Source organism: Dama dama, chromosome 28 (genome assembly GCF_033118175.1).
Source record: "Dama dama isolate Ldn47 chromosome 28, ASM3311817v1, whole genome shotgun sequence".
NCBI lineage: Eukaryota > Metazoa > Chordata > Mammalia > Artiodactyla > Cervidae > Dama > Dama dama.
The window spans coordinates 10,166,069-10,184,906 of record NC_083708.1 but is presented as its reverse complement, the minus strand read 5'-3'; the positions used below and the strand labels follow the sequence as shown (position 1 = coordinate 10,184,906).

The 18,838-nt window shown below is 39.2% G+C and overlaps 1 protein-coding gene across 5 annotated transcripts in view; it reads right to left on the bottom strand.

Moving 5' to 3' along the window:
- Positions 1 to 18,838, bottom strand: part of FAM135A (family with sequence similarity 135 member A) — a 147,355-nt gene that overhangs the window by 27,268 nt on the left and 101,249 nt on the right. For 4 of the 5 annotated variants that reach the window (XM_061131777.1, XM_061131776.1, XM_061131775.1 and 1 more), the window contains 3 exons: positions 5,625 to 5,698; positions 4,171 to 4,325; positions 1,596 to 3,954 (listed from right to left, as the gene is read on the bottom strand). In XM_061131777.1, the coding sequence (XP_060987760.1) occupies positions 1,596 to 3,954; positions 4,171 to 4,325; positions 5,625 to 5,698 (2,588 nt within the window). The remainder of the gene's footprint in view (positions 1 to 1,595; positions 3,955 to 4,170; positions 4,326 to 5,624; positions 5,699 to 18,838) is intronic. The other variant, XM_061131778.1, reaches the window with a different exon arrangement.

Below are 18,838 nucleotides of genomic sequence, written 5' to 3'. Positions count from 1 at the left end.
ATAATTCTTCAATAGGCTCTTCTCACCTGGTTCAAAATTGGGAATGGAGTATGTCAAGGCTATATATTGTCACCCTGCTTATTTAACTTCTATGCAGAATATAACATGTGAAAGCTTGGGCTGGATGAAGGACAAGCTGGAATCAAGATTGCTGGGAGAAATATCAATATCCTCAGATATGCAGATGACATCACCCTTATGGCAGAAAGTGAAGAGGAACTAAAAAGCCTCTTGATGAAAGTGAAAGAAGAGAGTGAGAAAGCTGGCTTAAAACTCAACATTAAAAAAACTAAGATCATGGCATCCAGTCCCATCACTTCAAGGCAAACAGATGGGGAAACAATGAAAACAGTGACAAGACTTTCTTTTATTGGGCTCCAAAATCACTGCAGATGGTGACTGCAGCCATGAAATTAAAAGATGCTTGCTCTTTGGAAGAAAAACTATGACAAATCTAGACAGCAATATTAAGGAGGAAAGATATCACTTTGCTGACAAAGGTCTGTAAAGTTATATGTGGCTTTGAGAATTGGACCATAAAGAAGGCTGAGCACTGAAGAATTGATGCTTTCCAACTGCAGTGTTGGAGAAGATTCTTGAGAGTCCCTTGCAAGAGGTCGAATCAATCAATCCTAAAGGAAATCAACCCTGAATATTCCTTGGAGGACTAATGCTGAAGCTGAAGCTCCAATACTGAGGCCACCTGATGCGAAGAGCCAACTCACTGGAAAATAACCTGAAGCTGGGAAAGACTGAAGGCAAGAGAAGGGGACGACAGAGAACGAGATGGTTGGATGGCATCACCAACTCAATGGATATGAGTTTGAGCAAACTCTGGAAGATCACGAAGGACAGGGAAACCCTGCGTGGTGTAGTTTGTGGGGTCACAAAGAGTTGGACACGGCCGAGTGGCTGAATAACAATAAATTCTCATCTCAGTGGGTTCACTAGCTGTAGGCACCATGGATCTCACTTATGTGCACACATCAGAATAATATGGGAACTTAAAAACCTACAGTAGCCAAACCTAGACATTTTACACTAGGGATTATAATTCTATCTGGAGTAAGGTAGTAGAAAACAGTGCCATACTAGTAAATCTATGTCATCTTCAAATTTTTCTGGATTTTTTTTTTTTTAACTGGACCATTATATCTCAATTCTGGAACCACTGACTTAGCTGAGGCAATCTGAGTCTGGTAGGCTGAGGAAGTTTCTAGTAATTATCTAATATTGTCCTTAATTGCTAGATGTCCTTATAAAACCTAACTTCTGTCTGGGAGTAAATGGGGAAGAAATGAGGTATTGATGGTGAAAAAGGGTTTTAAGCTCAACTATTTCACACTTTTACCACACAACTACCAATGAAAAAGTAGTATCAGGGATGTACAACCTATAGAACAGGACAATCATACAGGAATCTACAGCTCTGTCTCAAGGAGCATACTGAGTTCACTTCTCCATTTTGGACAGCTAATCAAAGAAATACTTTCTGTATTACAGAAGTCAGAGAACGTGAAATATGCATGTTTCCAGAGAAAGATATATACATGTTCTCTCTCTGGCAGCACTTGCCGTCATGCTCCACTACTTACGCTTGTATCTGAGGCTTTGGCGAGTTATCGTACCAGGACAGCGATGAGGTGCAGCTGTGGGAGGCGCTGCTTGGCTGCTTGGTAATAGCATCACACTTACTCTTGGAAGAGTACTTAACGCCACAAGGGGACTCTCGTGGTGCAGAGGGGAAGGACAGACAGCCAGAAGTACAGACAGTAGGCACGGTTATACCATCCCTCAGATAGTCGCTGGCCAGTCTTCCAGACTTGGCAAGTCTTTCTTCTCCTAGGTCAGCTCTGTCTGCACAGTGAGCATCTCCTGCGGCCTCCAGAGCGGAGTAATCTGCCTCCTCATAATACCCATTTTGAACCATTTGTTGATCCTGCTCTTCCTCTTCCTCATCTTTACCCTGCTCCTGCTGAGGACTACTCATTTCTTTTCCAGAAGTTTCTTTCTGAGGGCTAACTGAATGACTGTAGCTAATAGCGCATGTGTCGGAAACATCCGTACTGCTTTGACAGCCAAAATAATTTTCCACAAGCCCTTGCTTTACCATATCAGGACTGGCTGAAAAAGCGTCACCTGTATCCAGGTAAGTTTCATCCTTAACTGCAGGGGCTTCTGAACACATTTGTTTGGGATTTAATGCATTGCTATTTTTTCTTTTCACAGTTCTATCTTCACTGCTATCTGCCCTGGTGGAAACGGAACCTGAAACGACACAAGGGGTGCCTGAACAAGCCAGTTCTGAACTTAATGGAACTGTGGTTCCTACAGAGTCACTGGATTTATCAGGACTCTGGGAGTCTTTATACACAGTGTCCAAGTTAGGTTTGGAGCTGCAACTACTTTTCACATCACTGGAAGTATCTTCATCTGAAAAAACAAACTGTAAAGGGTCTTTAGTGCTTGAATTTAAGGAATGTATTTCTATAGTTTCGTTGTCCGAATGCCCTGAAAATATGACACTCTGCTGCTGCAGAATAATACTTGACTTTTTCCTATCATCACATTTTGGCACATCAATTGTTCCTAGATTTAACACAGTTTTGCTATCGCTTAGGTGGCATTCAGATACAGCAGATTTCTTAGGATTTTCATCAGGTGACAGCTCGTCATCAGAAGGCAGAGAATTTATGGATGTTAAGGACGACTGGATCTCACTGAAAGCACTTGTACTCTCAGTACAGTGACTGCCTAGTGAAAACTTTACATTACAGTCAGGCTTCATCAAAAGCTGAGGAAATAACCTTTCATTGATGTAAAGACCTTGCCCTTGTACAGTTTCAAAGACTATGTCAGGGTTTGGATGCGCTGCAACAGAGCTTGGTTCACTTTCCACACCTGAGTCTGAGAACCGAGATGAGGCACACGTGGCACTAATGTCTGGTAACTTAATAGAGTCTCCACTCACTACAAGGTGGTATTCTCTTGTAGAAGCAGGTTGATTATTTCTTAACTTAGCTAACGATTCTCCGACAGAATGACACTTCGCTTCCTGCAAAGCTTCCTTTTCAAGTGTTATTTCCGTAGGTTTAGATTTACCGTTAGAGTCTAAGGACTCAAAGTTGGGCAGTTGTAAATTATCCACAAATATTTCATCTTGTTGAAGCTCTGTCCAAGGTCCTATTTTAACAGTTACTTTCTCTCCACTGAAACAGTCTTTATTACAGGGCTTAACTTCAATTGTCCTAACTCCTGAAGTGGGGGCAGACTGATGATCATGACAATCATCTGATGAGCTTCTGGATGCCACACTGTGTTCCACTTGTGCAATTTCACTATCATCCGGGGAGATACCAAGTTTACCTGAAATGGACAAATTTGCACAAAGATTTAGGCTGCCAGAGTTCAAAGGATCAAACAGGTCTGGTTGCATATTTTCAATATCTGGAGACTTTTGTTCAGTTCTCTCTGTATTAGCTGGCAAATAGCTAGCTTCCTTTTGACTTGTCTGTCTGATGTAGGTCTTTGGATCAAAATTATATCCATATATTGTGGGGTCCAGACCTTCCTTCTGACTATGTGAAGGGTTGCCTTCAAAGCTTTTATAGAGATCATTTGATGCTGTACTTTTCAAGCATTTGTAGCCTACCAAAACCACCAAATCCTTAGAGTTCTGTTTTATTAATTTTTTTGTGTTTTCAGGTTTCATTGTTTTCATGAGCTTAGTAACCTTAACCTTGGATTTATTTGATTCTTCATTCTTTCCTTTTAGAGACTTTGTTAGCTGCTTTTCACCTTCTGTAGACCAAAAACTGGAGGTCCCAGCAGGTCTGACTTTCAACTCTGGGCTGGAAAGTCCAGCTAGAGCACTTTCTTCAGTCTCACATTTATCCATTCTACTGGACTCTGATCTCTGAAGACTCTGAATTCCCATCCAGGGTGCATCTAAGTCTTTTATCCAAAGAAAAAGAAATTCAGATTTAAAACAAGGTGTAAGACTCATATGATTAAAACTACTTTTTCTGACTATAACTTTCTAATATCCTCAAAAATAAATAAAACTAGAGGGGGAAAACAGTCCCACATTAAGGAATGGCTTTATGTATAGTAGGTAGAATATACTGCCAATGATACATAGCTTACATATTTTAGTTAGATTACACTTACCTTCAGTAACTGAATCTAAATACCTATCTTCAAAGATAATAGGTAACGAATTGAGATCTCCATCTAATTCACTGCATTCGATAGGCAGGGGTGGGAGAGAGCTGCAGAAGGAAGTGTTTTTGATAGCGGTGCACATCTGGAGATGACTCTGCGCACTGAAAAACATGTCTCATGTCAGACTGCAGATAATCACACCAGTTCCACTGCATAGTCCCCCAGGCACTGGCCCCTCATTAGTCATGGGCTCCCCACCACTCAAGGCACAAGCTCCTGACAAAGGAGCTCTGGCTCAGAGAGAAAACCTGCTACAATGAAAATTATTGACTTATAAAATTATGGTTTATTGACAAATGTTACTTCAAAGTGATTTATCTGTACTTAATATATGAACTTCCTAATTAGCTGAGAACAGCATAGAAGAGAAAGACCAAAAGCTCAAGTGCCTACTAATGATTTGATGATAATGTTGAAAAAAAGTGTTCCGTTCCTACTGCTTACTTAACACATACTGACAAACACAACAGCTATTTTAAAAAAGGTATATAATTTTCTAATATAAAAGTTAAAAAAAAAACTTTTTCTTATGAAAAATTTCCTAAACAAATCAAAGTACACAGAAAAGCACAATAATCCCATCAACGTCAACAATGAGCATTTTCCCTCTTGCTTTGTCTGGACCTCCACTCACACACCCTATGATTATTTACAGTTCTCTTTTGAGCTACAGTTCACAGGCACTGAAACAAATATACCTTAGCTGTATGGTTCTGACAAGTGGACACACAGTCAGAACATTTCCACCTGTCTAGAGAGCATTCTAATGTCATCCCAGGCAAACTCTCAGCCCAAGTCAACACCAAGACAACCACTGTCCTGACTTTAACTTCACCTTAGTTTTATGTGTTCCAGAGCTTCATATGAACAGAATCATATATAATTTATTCTTTTATGTCTCACTTCTTTTCACTCAGCATAATGTCCTCAAAATATTCTTTAAAGCCAAAGAAAACCATATCTAAAAATACTCAGTAGGGAAAAAGGAAGGCATCTACTCCGGATATTTGAATTACAGATCTTTTATATAACGGCAAGAAGTGCCAGTCAGACTACTTATGAGAACCTGCAATGCATACTTGTAAAGGTAAGAGACTCTGACCTGTGAAAATAAAGATACAAGATGACCAGATGGAAGGCTGGCACCAGGGCCAGTGGGACTCCCAGGGGTGGGCAGATCTCATGTGTGGGATGGGGTTAACAGTGTGCTCCTTTACGGAAGGCAGGGGTCTTCCATGAAGCAGTTCACAAGATTAAACACATTTGATTAAACAGATTTCTGAACTTCAAATTCTCATTTCTTTTGCTGTAAATATTGTATATTCTGCCATGATAAATTTTGAGATGATATCTTATATTAAAGGAAACAAAATCATTTAAACTGGATTTGTGCTACTCACTGAAGTTCCTGGTATGCAATGGCAGCTTCTCTTGGATGTTCAAAACAAAAGAATGCCTCAGAAAACCTGCGCACCTGAAAAATTCCAAAAGGGAGCATGAATAACATGGCACATCTAAAAAGTCAATCAGGTTTTGGGTGGTAGGAAGAAAAACACCCTCCGCAAGGGCCCCCATAACCACCCCCATGAAGATTAACCTCCTCTGTTGCCAAACCTCTGTATGTTGGTACTTACTGCATGAGTTAAAAGAAAGAAGAGAATGCAAAGTAAGAAATTTCGGCTTACATTATGGATTCACCATTCATCCTCCTTGAAGACGGGGATTCTGTCCATTTTACATACCGCTACATCCCCCACACCAAGAAGAGTGCCCAGCACACGAAAAAATGGTAGGACCACCTAGCTCCTGCTCCATGCTGTGTGCTAGGCAGCCCAGGACATGTCAGGCGAGCTGATGGGCAGACTCACTGACACTGTGACCTCAGGCATTTCGCCATCTTGGGAGCCTCGATGACTCGCTTTCAATTACACTTAATACTTAGTCTACACATGGGGTTATTATGAAGAGTAAGCATAATAATGTGTTTGATACTTCTTTTTTAATCTGGAAGGTATATGTAAATATAAGCTATGACAATTACCATTGTAGCATTCACCACATTTTTCCTTAAAATAACTGTTTATGTGAATTGTCTCCCTTCCTAATGTGTAATGTTCTTTAGAGCAGGAGCTATGTTTGGGATGATCTTTGCTATTTCCCTAAAATATATCTTGGTATGTTATAAAAGCAAGTGCTTTGTAAATACTGGTCAAGTCTAATGAATATTTCTTCCATCATATTTGTATTTTGACCTTTTCATTTCTAATTATTCAAAGGCTTTGTCAGCTACGGACAGCAATTGAAGCACCAGTAAGGGCATGGAAAATATATTTTGTTTGAAGGGTACATGGAGAGATAAATCAGATTATAGCTAGGAATTACATTACATTGAAACTTTTTCCTAAAGGGAAAGAAGACTTGAGGTTCTTTGGTTTTAAATACACAATTTAAGTGGAGAAATGTTTTATTCGTCATCAAGATACAGCCATCTGAGTTTCTGATTTCCTCAGCCTGTCTCCCTGAGTTGGTGAGACAGGACCTTCAAAGGGACAGGGGGAGGCATGAGGCATCTGTGAGGGAAGGATGCAACTGTATCTTCACCTTCAAATGCTGCAACTGCCTCTACTTGCTCTCCAACACTAGCGGAGAGACGGGGAAAACTGCCTGTCTGTCAGAGAGGTTTTCTGTGGGCTCTAAAGTGTGAAGAAATCCAGCCTGAAGTGATCTGTGACTGCAGCTGGGCCTGCCTTCTCAGATTCCTATGATAAGAGCCATCATTTCTGGAAAGCAGCCTCCCTCCTAAGCTCCATGCTAAGCACTTTACTTTTTTATTCTTTGATTTAAACCATATGAAAACCCTATGAAGTGAATATATTTTCATTGAGCAAGTGAGAAAACAGGCAGAAAGAAGTTAAATACTTGACCAAGACAACAGAGCTGGCCCGGGATACACATGGGATTCAAATAAAGACTCGAGAAAAAGTGTCGTCTTGTGCTCCAACCACTGAGCTCTTCCCTTCTGCTTTAAGACTCCCTATTACCAGAAAGTCTTTCTTTCCTTTCCTCTCTGAACCCAGATGGAGGATCTCGCCTAAACTTTCTCCTGCCCTGATCTTCATGCAGTGGCAACATGTGATGAATAAGACTGGTGACCATGCTGAGACCATGACTAAGCATCACTGCCACCGGACAGCAGCAAAGCTTAATTCTGGGCAAAAGGCATTCATAGAAAAAATGTTAAATTTACAAATTCAAACTCAGGATATGAGTAACAGATATTAATACTTTGGCATACATAGTTGTGGGCTTCCCAGTGGCCCTAGTGGTAAAGAACCCACCTGCCAGTGTGGGAGACATTAGAGACACAGGTTTGAGCCCTGGGTCGGGAAGATCCTTGGAGGAGGGCATGGCAACCCACTGCAGTATTCTTGCCTGGAGAACCCCATGGGCAGAGGAGCCTGGTGGGCTACAGTCCATGGGGTCACAGAGAATCGGACAAGACTAAAGTGATTTAGCATGCAAACATAATTGTAAAACAAGTTTTAAGTATGTACCCTAATTTTAAAGAATCCACTCATTTGGCAACATCAACTATTCAAAATTCAACCAGGAAGTTAAAAAAAAAAATAGCCTTCAAGGGTTCAAAATGGGTGTTTATAGTGCTTTACAGAATTAAATATTTCTTTTATCTGTGTTCATCCTAATATGTTGCTTAAAGTGCTAAATAAGGTTTATTATGATAATTTTAAGTAGTATTTATCAGTGTAACTATGTTTATTATAGTTATTAAAATTAATTATAAAGGAAAATTATTTTATTAAATATTATTCAATAAATAATTAAATAGTATTCATTATTAAATATATTATTAAATACAATAATTATTTAGCAAATAATTATTAAAATATATTTTATTATTAAATATGTTAAAATTATTAAATGCAATACTTATTTTATTAAATATATTAAATATAATATTTTACTAAATAATTTTAAAGTATTAAAATATTTATTTATTAAATATGTATTAGAATATATTTTATTATCATAAATACAATATTATAGTGTTAAATATAATATTTATGAAATACTTTTATATCAAAATGTGTTTTAATATGTTATTAAAACATAATATTTTATTAATATTTACTAAATAATTTTATATACCCAGATCCAAGTTAAAGTCTAATCATTAGTGTAGAGTCTAAATATGTGATGCATTATTTATGTTGCCTTGAAGAAAGAACACATCTCACAAATGTTTACTGAACAAATATTCTTTACATTCTTGCATTACGCTCACAGTAGGATACTTTAGAGTCCACTTTTTATACAAAACTGATTTATGCTTATTATTAGATAAAATTTTAAGTGATTTAAGTTATTTGGTTTCCCACTCCACAGTACATTAAAAGAGCAAATGAACCAAGGGAAAAGGAGAGTTACTGAATATAGATTGTGTACAGAGGCATTAAGTCTATGTTAAGTATATGAGGCCAAAGAAACAACTTGATGCTGAAACAAAAATGCCTCCCTACACAAGGTGCATAATGGTAACTAACTCATTTTCAAAAGGCTAACTTAGGTTCTGTACACTCTACTTCAGAAGGTAGGGAACCATGAGGAACATTACAAAGTATCCATGTAAAATGATGAGAAATAATTTAAGAGAAAATGAGCCCTTTAAAAAGCACATATTGGATAAAAACAAAGCTCCCTTTTTGTTAGACTTATTTCCTGAAAACCCCTTCATGGATCACTGCCTTGTCATGGTGAAGAGGCTTATGTAACTCAATGAAGATATGAGCCATGCCAAGCAGGGCCACCCAAGGCAGACAGGTCACAGTGGAGGGTTCTGACAAAATGTGATACACTGGAGGTGGAAACGGTAAACCACCCCAGTACACCTGCCATGAAAACCCCATGAACTGTACAAAAAGGCAAAAAGATATGACACTGAAAGATAAGTCCCCTAGTTCGGAAGCTGTCCAATATGCTACTGGCAAAGAGCAGAGGACCACTACTAAGAACTCCAGAAAGAAGGAAGGGGCAGGGCCAAAGTGGGAACAACATTCAGCTGTGAATGTGCCTGGTGATGAAAGTAGAATCTGATGCTGTAAAGAACAGTACTGTATAGGAACCTGGAAAGTTAGGTCCAACAATCAAGGTAGATTGGACGTGGTCAAGCAGGAGATGGCAAGAGTAAATAAACACTGACATCTTAGGAATCGCTGAACTAAATGGACAGCAATGGGTGACTTTAACTCAGATGACCATCATATCTACTACTGTGGGCAAGAATCCCATAGAAGTAATGTGAGGAGTAGCCCTCAAAATCAACAAAAGAGTTTGAAATGCAGCACTTGGGTGCAATCTCAAAAATGACAGAATGATGTCTGTTCGTTTCCAAGGCAAATCATTCAACATCACAGTAATTCAAATCTCTGCCCCAACCACCGCTGCTGAAGAAACTGAAGGTTGATCAGTTCTATGAAGACCTAGAAGACCTCCTAGAACTAACGCCAAAAAAAGATGTCCTACTTATCACAGGGGTCGCAAAGAGCTGGACACAACTGAGTGGCTAAGCACAGCACAGCATTCATCACAGGGGATTGGAATGCAAAAGCAGGAAGTTAAGAGATACCTGGAGTAATAGGCAAGTTTGGCCTTGGAGTACAAAATGAAGCAGGGCAAAGGTTAACAGAGTTTTGCCAAAAGAATGCACTGGTCATAGCAAATACCCTTTTTCAACAACACAAGAGATGATTTATACATGGAAATCACCAAATAGTCAATAGGAAAATCAGACTGATTACATTCTTTGTAGCGGAAGATGGAGAAGCTCTATACAGTTAGCAAAAACAAGACCTGGAGCTGACTGTAGCTCAGAGCATAAGCTTCTCATAGCAAAATTCAGGCTTAAACTAAAGAAAGCAGGGAAAACTGCTAGGCCAGCCAGGAACAACTAAAATCAAACCACCTATGAATATACAGTGGAGGTGACGAATAGATTCAAGGGACTACATCTAGTAAAGAGAGTGCCTGAAGAACTATGGACAGAGTTCCCTAATATTCTACAGGAGGCAGTGAACAAAACCACCCCAAAGAAAAAGAAAAGCAAGAAGGCCAAGTGATTGTCTGAGGAGGCTTTACAAATAGCTGAAGGTAAGTGAAAAGCAAGGGAGAAAAGAAAATGCACACCCAACCAGAAACCGGAGTTCCAGAGAATAGCAAGGAGAGACAAGAAGGCCTTCTATGGACAATGCAAACAAATGGAGGAAAACACCAGAAGGGGAAAGACTAGAGATCTCTCAAGGAGAGACAAGAAGGCCTTCTATGGACAATGCAAACAAATGGAGGAAAACACCAGAAGGGGAAAGACTAGAGATCTCTTTAAGAAAATTGGAAATGTCAAAGGAACATTTCATCCAAAGATGGGCACAATAAAGGACAGAAATAGTAAAGATGTAATAGAAGCAAAGAGACCAAGAAGAGATGGAAAGAATACCCAGAAGAACTGTACAAAAAATTTCTCAATGACCTTGATAACCACAATGGTGTGGTCATTCACCTAGAGCTAGACATTCTGGAGTGTGAAGTCAAGTGGACCTTAGGAAGCACTGCTTAGGAAGCACTAAATGTCAATAGAGTTAGTGGAGATGATGGAATTCCAGCAGAGCTATTTAAAATACTAAAAGATGATGGCTATCAGAGTGTTGCACTCAATATGTCAGCAAATTTGGAAAACCCAGCAGTGGTTGCAAAACTGGAAAAGGTCAATCCTCATCCCAATTAGCAAGAAGGGCAGTACTAAAGAATGTTCAAACCACCAGACAATTGCACTCATCTCCTATGCTAGTAAGGTTATACTCAAGCATTATGTGAACCAAGAACTTCCAGATGTCCAAACTGGATTTAGAAAAAGCAGGGGAACCAGAGATCAAATTGTCAACATTTGCTGGATCACAGAGAAAGCAAGGGAATTCCAGAAAAAAAATCTACTTCTGTTTCATTGACTAAAGTCTCTGACTGTGTGGATCATAACAGACTGTGTTAAAGAGATGGAAATACCAGACCACCTTCTACCTGTCTCCTGAAAAACCTGTATGCAGGTCAAGAAGCAACAGTGAGAACTTTGTATGGAATGACCAACTGCTTCAGGATTGTGAAAGAGTATGACAAGGCTGTTTACTGTCACCGTGTTTATTCAGCTTACACACAGAGTGCATCATGAGACATGCTGGGCTGGATGAGTTACAAGCTGGAATCAAGATTGCCAGGAGAAATACCAACAACCTCAGATATGTGGATGATACCACTCTAATGGCAGAAAGAGAAGAGGAACTAAAGAAACTCTTGATGAGGGTGAAGGAGGAGGGGGAGAAAGGCAGCTTAAAACTAAACATTAAAAAAACTAAGACCATGGCATCTGGTCCCATCACTTCACGGCAAATTAGAAGGGGAAAGGTGGAAGCAGTGACAGATTTCCTCTTCTTGGGCTCTAAAATCACTGTGGATGGTGACTGCAGCCATGAAATCAGAAGACGCCTGCTCCTTGGCAGGAAAGCTATGACGAACCTAGACAGTGTGTTAAAAAGCAAAGACATCACTTTGCCGAGAGTGTGTATAGTCAAGGCTATGATCTTTACAGTAGTCATATAGCTGTGAGAGTTGGACCATAAAAATGGCTGAGCACTGAAGAATTGATGTTTTCAAATTGCAGTGCTGGAGAAGACTTTTGAGAGTGCCTTGGACAGCAAGGAGATAAAACCAGTCAGTCCTAAAGGAAATCAAACCTGAATTTCACTGGAAGGACTGATGCTTCTGGAGCCGAAGCTCCATTACTTTCACCACCTGATTAGAACAGCCGACTCATTGAAAAAGACCCTGATGCTGGGAAAGACTGAAGGCAGAAGAGAGTGACAGAGAATGGGATGGTTGGATGGCATCACTGACTCAATGAACATGAGTTTGAGCAAGCTCTGGGAGATGGTGAAGGACAGGTAAGCCTGGCATGCTGCAGTCCATGGGGTCGCAAAGAGTCAAACATGACTGAGTGACTGAACATGTACGTATGTGTATGTGTGTGTACTGACAATGGAATATTTCTCAGACAATGGAATATTCTCAGAAAAGAATGAAATAATGCCACTTGCAGCAACATGGATGCACCTAGAGATTATCATACTAAGTCAAGTAAGTCACAGAGAAAGACAAATACCCAATGATATCACTTATATGTGGAATCTAAAATATGACACAAATGAACTTATCTATGAAACAGACTCACAGAGAACAGACTTGTGGTTGTCAAGGAGGAGGAGGACAGGAGGAGGGAAGAACTGGGAGTCTGGGATTCATAGATGCAAACTATTATATACAGACCAAATAAACAAGGCCCTAATGTATAGCACAGGGAACAATATTCAATATTCTGTGATAAACCATAATGGAAAAAGGAAAACAAAAAAACAGGAACTAAAACAAAAAGGTATTCTTTCCATAGCCAGATATTCTTTCCATAGCCAGAGGCAGGTTGAACCTGCCTCGAGGGAAGACAGGCTAGATTTCAGCTCCCACTCCCCCTAGCAGAATCTTCTTATTTAGGGAAAGGCCTAACTCTGTTCTCAGGTGACACAGGGGTAAAGAATCTGCCCGCCAAGCAGGAGACACACGTTTGATCCCTGAGTCAGGAAGATCCCCTGGAGAAGGTAATGGCAACCTATTCTAGTATTCTTGCCTGGGAAATCTCATGAAAGAGGAGTATGGCAGGCTACAGTCCATGGGGTAGCAAAGAGTCAGACGTGACTTGGTGACTAAACCACTACTATCACCCAACCCTGTTAATCAATTGGAGAACTTTAAAAAATCTATCCATGTCTGGGCCCCATTTAGCACCAGTAATTTTTAAAGTTCCCAAGATGACTCTAATACACAGCCAAAGTTGAAAAGCACTACTTAACTTCATTGAGACCAAAACAGAGAAACTGGTATTGGATTGACCCTACTGAAAACAACTTACAAAACTGGACAAAATACATGGAGCAACTGCTTCAAGCCCTGAAAAACACCCACTGGACATGCAAAGAAGTGGGAAAATGTACCTTATAATCAAGAGATAAAAGCAGTTTGTTGAAGTAGATTCCACAAGAACCCAGATGCTAGAATTAGCAAGCAAGAATTAAAAAAAAAATTAAAACTAAAGTTTTTTTTTTAAAGAGCAGTTTTAGAGAAAAACTGGTCAGAAGGTATAAGAAGTTCCAAGTATACACCAAGCCCCCAAGTTTTTCCTATTATTTGTGTCTTGTATTTGTTATAATTTGATGATGTTGTTCAGTTGCTAAGTTGTGTCCCACTCTTCTGCCACTCCATTGACTGTAGCCTGCCAGGCTCCTCGGTTCATGGGGTCTTCAAGGCAAGAATACTGATGTGGGCTGCCATTTCCTTCTCCAATAATTTGATGCATTTGTTATAACTGATGAACCAATGTTGACACATCATTAACTAAAATTCATCATTTCATTAAGGCTCACCCTTGGTATTGTGCATGGTATGGGCTTTGACAAATGTATTAAAGACAAATATCTACCATTACAATATCATAGAGAACAGTTCCACTTTCCTAAAGATCTCCCGCACTCCACCCACTTGACTCTCTCCCAATTCCCCTGAGCCCCGGGCAACTACTGATCATATCTTTAGATTTTCGTTTTCCAGAAAGTCATAGAGTTGGAATCATATAGTAAGTAACTCTCTTCAGATTGGCTTCATTTAGCAAAAATATATTTTTAAGGTTTTTCTATGTCTTTTAATGGTTTGATAGCTCATTTCTTCTTATTACTGAAAAAAAATTCCCTTATATGGATAAACAAAGGTTTATTCACTCACCTGATGAAGGACAGTTTGGTTCAGGTTTTGGCAATTATGAAAAAAGCTGCTATATGTGCAGGTTTTTGTGTAGACCTAAGTTTCAATTAATTTGGGGAAAAAATGAAAAAGCATGATAGCTGGATTGTAATGTAAGAGTATGTTTGGATTTGTATGAAATTGCCAAACCATCTTCCAAACTGGCTGCACCATTTTGCATTCCCAACAGCAATGAATGAGAATTCCTGTTGGGTCCCCATCCTTATCAGTATTTGGTGTTGTCAGTGTTTTTGATTTTAGTCATTCTTACAGGTGTGTATGGCATCTCATTGTTTTAATTTGCAATTCTCTAATAATGTAAGTTGGGAATTTTCCTTCCCCAAGTGAATGGCTAGAGAGGGTTGGAATTGGGTCCTCCAGGTCAGCTGGGCTCCAGAAAGACAGCTTCTGAGGAGGAAGGTCTTGTTAAGAAGGACAGAATGTTCTGAATGTATCTACAAGTGACTATTTCCACCTCTCCCTCCAAAAGGGGATTTCTTTGATCATCATTATGCAAATCTGGTAGGGTTCCTCGAGCTAAACTCATAGAAGTGTGGGTATCCCCTAAGACTGGGCCCTCTGGAGTTGCTCTCTCAAACTTGTCCACACCGAGTCTCCAGAAATTTGTCAATTACAGTGTAAGTTTTGCTCCCCTGGTACTGTTCTGTTCATGGATATGTTTCTGCTTTAGCAAGATGTGATTCTCTGTAACTGGCTATCTCTCTTTCCAGTTCAGGGGAGGTGGGCAGAAGTTTATCATGTGGCCTCAATTCTCAAATGAATATAAAAAGATGTGTTGACATTTGGTTTCTTCAGCCCTTTTCTTGTTGGTAGAAAAGAAGTGATGAAGTCCAGGTCTCTTACAAACCAGATCAGAAACCAGAAGTCCATGCAAGTACTTCTAGGCAATAATTATACACTACCAAATGACTGAGAGCAGCTGATCATAATGAAGGAAGAGATGAGGAACCTCAGCAGAAAAATGAAACCATTAAAAAAAAATACCAAGGGGAAATTTTGGAAGTAAGAAGTATAATATCAGAAATGAAAATTTTACTAAGTAAGATTTAGACCAGATCAGACACTACAGAAATGAGTTAGTGAATTCCGAGATAGAATAACAAAAATTATTCACTCCAAACAACATGGAGAAAAAAAAATAAAGACCTCAAAATATCAAAAGTGTAACATAAGTGATATGAGAGTGCCAGAGAGAGTGGAGGGAAATACTAGGGCATAAAAAAATTTATAGTTATGGCTAAAATTTTGATAAAAATATCACACTGTGGATCTGAGAATTAAAGCAAATCATAAGGAAGATAAACTAAGAAAATAAAAGACAGATCAGAATTAAATTGCTAAAAAACAAAGATAAAGAGAAGACCCTAACAGCAGCTGGAGGAGAACAGCAGTATAAATCAGTGTTCCCGACCTTTTGGGCAGCAGGGAGGGACACGTTTAGTGGAAGACAATTTTCCATGGAAGCGGGTGGTGGTGGTGGTCGTACGGGGAGCACACTCTAGAGCCCTTGCAGGCACAGTTTCACAGTAGGGTTCATGCGCCTATGAGAATCTCACGCCACTGCTGGCCTGACGGGAGCTGGAGCCCAAGAGGTACTGTGAGTGGCGGGGAGCTGTAAACGCAGCAGCAGCTCTGCTCACTGGCTTGCCACTCACCTGCTGCTCTGTAGGCCCGTCCACGGCCCAGGGGTTGGGAACCCTGATATCAATGACTGATTTAATATCACAGAGTATGGAGGACAGATGATAACGGGATGTCTTTAAAAATAGCAAAGCAGAGAGGAAAAAAATGGCAATCTAGAATATTGATTAAACATCCCTATGAATCAACATGACCCAATTTAGATTTATAATATACTATACCTATAAGTTTAGCAGAGTCATAGGATATAGAGTCAATATGCAAAAATCAATTGTACTTTTATACTCTAGTAACAGCCTTTAAAAAAATGAAATTAAAAGACCATTTATAACATCATATAATATAATCACATAAAAAGTTTATAAATAAATTTAAGAGACTGAAAACTACAAAACACTTCTGAGAGAAATTAAAGAAGACCTAAGTAAATGAGGAGCCAGGCCATGTTCACAGATTGGCTCAATATAATTAAGGGGAAAATTCTGTCTAAATTGATCTATAGATTTTATTTAAACTAAAATTCCAGCATTATTTTTTTTCAGACTTTAAACCTTTATTTTGTATTGGGTATAGTATAGCCAGTTAACAATGCTGTAGCAGTTTCAGGTGAACAGAGAAGGGAATCAGCCATTTATACACATGTATCCATTCTCCCCAAATCCCCCTCCCAACCAGACTGGCATGTAATGTTGAGTAGAGTTCCATGTGCTATACAATAGGTCCTTGTTGGTTATTCATTTTAAATACAGCAGTGTGTTCATGATCTTCCAAACTCACTAACTATCCCTTCCCCCAGGCAACCATAAATTCGTTTTCTAAATCTTTGAGTTTCTTTCTGTTTTGTAAGTTAAGTTCATTTGTATCATTTATTTTTAGATTCCACATGTAAGGGATGTCATATGATATTTATCCTTCTCTGTCTGATTTACTTCACTCAGTATGACATGGTCTAGATCCACCCATGTTGCTGCAAATGGCATTATTTCATTCTTTTTAATGGAGGAATATTCCATTGTATATACATACCACATCTTCTTTTTTAAAAAATTAATTTATTTTAATTGGAGACTAATTACTTTACAATATTGTGGTGCTTTTTGCCATACACTGACATGAATCTGCCATGGGTGCACCTGTGTCCCCCATCCTGAACCCCCCTCCCGCCTCCCTACCCATCCCATCCCTCTGGGTCGTCCCAGTGCACCGGCCCTGAGCTCTTGTCTCATGCATCCAATCTGGACTGATGATCTGTTTCACATATGGTAATATACATGTTCCAAAGCTATTCTCTCAAATCAACCCACCCTCGCATTCTCCCACAGAGTCCAAAAGTCTGTTCTTTGTATCTGTGTCTCTTCTGCTGTCTCACATATAAGGTCATTGTTACCATCTTTCTAAATTCCATATATATGCATTAATATACTGTATTGGTATCTTTCTTTCTGACTTACTTCACTCTGTATAATAAGCTCCAGTTTCATCCACCTCATTAGAACTGATTCAAATGCATTCTTTTTAATAGCTGAGTAATAGTCCATTGTGTAGATGTACCATAGCTTTCTTATCCATTCACCTGCCGATGGACATCTAGGTTGCTTCCATGTCCTGGCTATTGTGAACAGTGCTGCAATGAACACGGGTACATGTGTCTCTTTCAATTCTGGTTTCCTCGGTGTGTGTGCCCAGCAATACCACATCTTCTTTATCCATTCCTCTGTCAATGGACATTTAGGCTTCTTCCATGTCTTGGCTATTGTAAACAGTGCTGCAATGAACACTGGGGTGCATGTATCCTTTCAGATCATGTTTTCCTCCTGATACATGCTGAGGAGTGGGATTGCAGGGTCATATGTTAGCTCTATATTTAGTTTTTTAAGGAAACTTGATACTGTTCTCCATAGTGGCTATACCAATTTACATTCCAACCAACAGTGTAAGAGGGCTGCCTACTCTCCATGCCCTCACCAGCATTTATTTTTTTGTCGGTTTTTTGATGCTAGCCATCCTGACCAGTGTGTGGTGGTATCTCATTGCAGCTTTGATTTGCATTTCCTTAATAACTAGTAACATTGAACATCTTCTCGTGTGTCTGCTGGCCATCTATGTCTTCTTTGGAGAAATATCTATTCAGGTCTTCTGTCCATTTTTTGAGTGCTCTGTTGGTTTCAATGCTGTTAAGCATCACAAACTGTTTGTAAATTCTGGAGATTAATCCCTTATCAGTCACATCATTTGAAAATATTTTCTCCCAATCTGTGGGTTGTCTTTTCATTTTGTTTATTGTTTCCTTTGCTGTGCAAAAGCTTTTGAGTTTAAGTAGGTCCCATTTGTTTTGTTTTTATTCCCATTATTCTGGGAAATGGATTGAAAAAGATACTGCTGTGATTGATACCAGAGAGTGTTCTGTCTATGCTTTCCTCTAGGAGTTTTACAGTGTCTGATCTCACATTTAGGTCTTTAATCCATTTTGAGATTATTTTTGTATATGGTCTATACACATACAAAATGATCTAAATTCCATTTTTTTAAATATGTAGTTGTCCAATTCTCCCAGCACCATTTGTTGAAGAGACTGTCTTTCCAACATGCCTCCTTTGTCATCAATTAACTGGCCATAGGTGAATGGGATTATTTCTGCATTTTCTATCCTGTTCCATTGATCTATATTTCTAGTTTTATGCCAGTACCATACTGTTTTGATGACTGTAGCTTTGTAGTATAGTCAGGGAGCCTGATTTCTCCAGCTCCGTTATTTAAGCTTGCTTTGGCTATTTGGGATCGTTTGTGTCTCCATACAAATTTTGAGATTTTTTTTGGTCTAGTTCTGTGAAAAATGTTATTGGTAATTTGATAGGGATTCTGCTGAATCTGTAGATTGCCTTGGGTACTACAGTCATTTCAACAATATTGATTCTTGCAGTCCAAAAATATGGTGTATCTTCCCATCTGTTTATGTCTTCTTTGATTTCTTCCATCAGTATCTTACAGTTTTCAGAGTACAGGTTTTTTGTATCCTTAGGTAGATTTATCCCCTGGTATTTTATTC